This window comes from Zingiber officinale, chromosome 1A, assembly GCF_018446385.1.
Source record: "Zingiber officinale cultivar Zhangliang chromosome 1A, Zo_v1.1, whole genome shotgun sequence".
Classification (NCBI taxonomy): domain Eukaryota; kingdom Viridiplantae; phylum Streptophyta; class Magnoliopsida; order Zingiberales; family Zingiberaceae; genus Zingiber; species Zingiber officinale.
The window spans coordinates 12,256,971-12,261,149 of NC_055987.1; the positions used below are offsets into that span (position 1 = coordinate 12,256,971).

At 38.7% G+C, this 4,179-nt stretch overlaps 1 protein-coding gene across 1 annotated transcript; it reads right to left on the bottom strand.

The window, feature by feature from the left end:
• Positions 1-2,636: 2,636 nt before the first annotated feature.
• Positions 2,637-3,965, bottom strand: LOC122019145 (bZIP transcription factor 53-like). The gene has a single exon (XM_042576644.1). The coding sequence runs from the start codon at positions 3,402-3,404 to the stop codon at positions 2,967-2,969; it is 438 nt and encodes a 145-aa protein (XP_042432578.1). The 5' UTR covers positions 3,405-3,965; the 3' UTR covers positions 2,637-2,966.
• Positions 3,966-4,179: the final 214 nt, after the last annotated feature.

Genomic DNA, 4,179 nt, shown 5'->3' on the forward strand with positions numbered 1-4,179 from the left:
ATAGTCGTCGGAGAGGAGAAGAGATCGGAGGAAGATCAAGTGAGTGAGGGAGGAGATGACGCCATCGAGATTTAGTACTAGGTTGCATGAGCGTAAGTGAATTTTAGAGTGCATTAGCGATCGAATTAATTTCAATTGCTAATTTAGCTACCAAAATTAAATTCGATCGTTAAATTAGCTACTGAAATTAAAATCTATCACTAAATTAGCGATCGGAATTAAAATTGATCACTATATTAACAACCGAAATTAAATTCGATCACTATATATATTGGCTATTGAAATTAAATTTAGTCCCTAAATTAGTCATAAAATCAATAACATAGTACTTCAGCTCTAGATACGACATTTAACCATAAATTAGTGCTAAATATGAAATTAAACGATAAATTATCATTAAACCCTAAACTCTAAATATAATGACCAATTTATATTTCAGTTGTTGAATTTGCCTCATAATTTAGCGACTAGAATTTAATTCTGTCGCTAAATTAACAATCGAAATATATTTCGGTCTCTAAATTAGCGACCGATTTTTTATTTCAATAGCTAATTAACAATCGAGTTAAATTTGATCGCTAATTAACGACTGAAATAAAAAAATCGATTGCTAATTTAGTTACATAATTAAATTTCATTACTAATTTTATCGTTGGTGGAGGATATATATATATATATATATATATATAGTGAAACTGGGTTTTCAAATACACCTGCAAGGCCAAGGCCTACAAACCTGCTCATATGTCTGGATGATGGCAAGCAGGTGTGGGCAGAAGCTGGTTGGAGTTTTTCAGCTAGCTGATGCCATAACTTCAAAATGGTGAAGGCAAGTGTATCTGATCACTTGAGATTCTCATGTCTCTTGACATTGGCAAAGAAGCATGAGGCTACAAAGCGCCAGGCCATTAGTCATTATACAAAATCTGAGGATTACTGATGCTCATGGACTAGAGCCATTATACTTCCCAATTGAGAAGGAAGTGAAGTTGATGGGGGATAATAATCTCTCCGATCCCATGCTTGTCGATGGTACCTTAGCCCTTGTATTGGTTAAATTAACTACTAATAAACCTGCCTTCCCCTGATTGGCTCATTCCGTGATCAAATTGAAATCATGTTATTGGAAATTGTGGATGTTGATTCAACTCCCTAACTTCGATCAATCAATTTGTAGATAAATCAACTATTTGAACCGGTGGAACTAGATATGAATCTAATACCCTTCATATTCTCTACACTATTCTAGATATCAACGTTACCGATGGAACTAGATATGAATCTAATACCCTTTATATTCTCTACACTATTCTAGATATCAACGTTACCGATTTAATCTGGTCAGTCACTCATTTAATATCGGATATTGACATTTTTTAAGATGACATATATTATCCCGCTTAAATATTTATAATTTAATAAAAATTAAAAAATTTATGCATTTTTCTCAATAAAATTAATTCGGATCATTTTTGCCCTTAAATTATTCTAACTGAATTGTCCTGCAGAATTAAATGGGTGATATACCTGAGGACTTCTATAGCACGCAAGTGATTTATTATTGGGATATCCGTCTCCAAAACATGGACGGCACTTGCACTGTTGATGTTTTCACAAATTATCTTGGCAGATGCTTTGATGTGCTAATGTTTGTTCGATGTGAGTTGTCAACTGTTTATTTAAAAAAATGTATTCGTAAACTGAAAATTGTTCTCATACTCAAAATTAGATTCATTCCGCTTCATTTAACCAAATGAGGGTAAATTATACCTACGCTTATTTTTTTTATTTTTTTATTGATACTAACTATTCAATTTACGTCGATTAATTTTAGGAGTGATGAATATAATTCTGTAAAATTTTTCTATTGATCATCAAAATAAATTAATAAAAGTCATAGTATCGTGACAAAAGGCGAATACGTTCACCCCCAGTGTCTTTATCAATCTGTCCAGGGTCAACACAGAGGAGGTAAATCACGGATGGCTACTAGCCTTTGGAATAGTGACTAACACATAAGGGAGGTATTTACCTCGGTTTTTTCGAGATTCGAACTCCAGATCTCATGGTGGCAACACATCATACGTTAGCCACTAGACTCATCCGAGAGGACTAAATGATTAATCAGACTGGGTAATGTTGAGCCTGAGGTTACCGGTCCGGTCCCACGAAAGTTTTCCATCAACCACTAGGATAAATCGGGAAGCGTACGTGATGACCAACCTAAAAATCCAGCGTCCTTTGATTATGCCCCCCATTCCTGCAAATACGCTGTAACTGGTGTTCAGACCGCGAATGTCTAAGAGATAATTTGAATGTCATATCACGATATCATGATCATGAGGACTAAAATGATTAATCAGACTGAATAATATCGAACTTAGGATGACCGACCGTGGCACGATCCATCAACCCGGCGTTAATGAAAATTATTCAAATAGTTAATATTCTTAAATTTATTGTTCACTGAAAAAAAAAAACTATAATTCACTGGAATTCTTCCCTTAAATTTTATAATTATTTGTTGGAGGACGTAATCATTACATCATCACCCGAGCAGGTATCCAATCCAATTTATCTTGAGACGATGACCAAAACTTTTTTTGAGTAATTTGCAATCATCTCTTCAAATGATATTTCATCAACACATTGAACAGTTGTTCAATCACTTCCATTGATAATATTCCAACACAGATCATCACATATAGGGAACAACCAGTGCACATATCATATCAAGACCTAACAAGGACGCTAGGACAGAACAAAACCACACCCATTTACAGATACATACCAAGAAAACCAAAACCCTCGCTGGAAGACACTGTTCCAATAGACACACACAAACCTACCAGATGCTGCGACAAGAGAGGTTATAGACTGAAGAAAGCCGTAGGCAGGGACGGATGACACAAAGCACGAAGGCAAATTCTACATTTGATAGATCTCTAACAGTTATCTGTGACGCCTCAGAATTGGAGCATTTCAGCATTGGCTATGATTGGCTGCGCCGGACAAGGAAGCTGCCATGGCTTCAGAATAGGGTGGGCGGGCATCTCTGGAATGTCCATGGCCATCCCGCTGAATTCCTCCACAAAGCGCAGCACCGAGTTGACCGACTGCAGCCTCTGCGTCAACTCGTCGAGCTGCGCACGCAGGATGGCGTTCTCGGACTCTACCTTCGCGTACCGCTGCGTCACCGCGTGGATTTGGGAAGACAATTGGGCGCTTTGGGTCTTGATCTTCGCCTCTTCGCTCACCAGCTCGTCCAGGCGCTGCTGCTTCCTCATCCTTGACCTCCTCGCCGACTCCCTGTTGGACAGCATCCTCTTACGCTTCCTCTCGTCGATCGCAGGGTGAGTTTCCTCTTCGGAACTCGAAGCTCGTCGAGCAGGCAAGGAAGACATCGCTTTTTTGTTCTTAGTAGTAGGAAGGTATTACGATTTACGAATCTAAGTTACTTGAGATCGGATTAGAAAAGAAAAAAGGAAACAAATGTAAAAAAAATTGGAAATCGAAATGGATCTACCAGTTCACGAGATCACATACGACCAGTAAAGGAGGACGACGGAGAAGGAGTGGAGGAAACAGACGCTAAGAGCAGCGAAATGCATACAGGGCTAGAAGACGATGGTCTTCAACGCGATTAGAGACGCAAACATCAAGAAATCTGTTCGATTATGAGCAAGCAGGGTAGATCAAGGATTAGAGAAGGTACGTTCACAGAGAAGGATCAAGATATCAGATTTGGGAAGTCGGATCTGGAAGAAATTAAAACGACGCAAAGAGCAAAATCAAGCCGGAAAGGGATGATCTTGAAGCTGGATCTGGATCCAAAAAAAGGGATTCCAGCGAGAGAAAAGAAAACAACGGAAAGAAACCAGAGAAAAGAAGAGAGAAAGAACTTAGCTGGCAAAGGACGACGTCAAAATCCACTGGACGAGAGCCACCAACCAAAGGAAAGGAAGAATGTTGCAAGGGTCGAGGAGGGGCGTTATTTATAGATGGACAGAGGGGCATTCTGGGAAAAGAATTAGGTATTCGAAGACGTGTGCAATGACTTCATTGAAACGGCATCTTGATCTAGCGCAGCCAATGTTGTCCCAATCGCAGCTGGTTTTACCGCCGTTGATTTCGATGGAAAATCTTCTCATCAGATCTCTTTAAGAATATTAAATTTGG

Bases quoted from the DNA above. Each gene is read 5' to 3' on its own strand.
- LOC122019145 (XM_042576644.1), bottom strand. From the start codon at position 3,404: ATGTCTTCCTTGCCTGCTCGACGAGCTTCGAGTTCCGAAGAGGAAACT.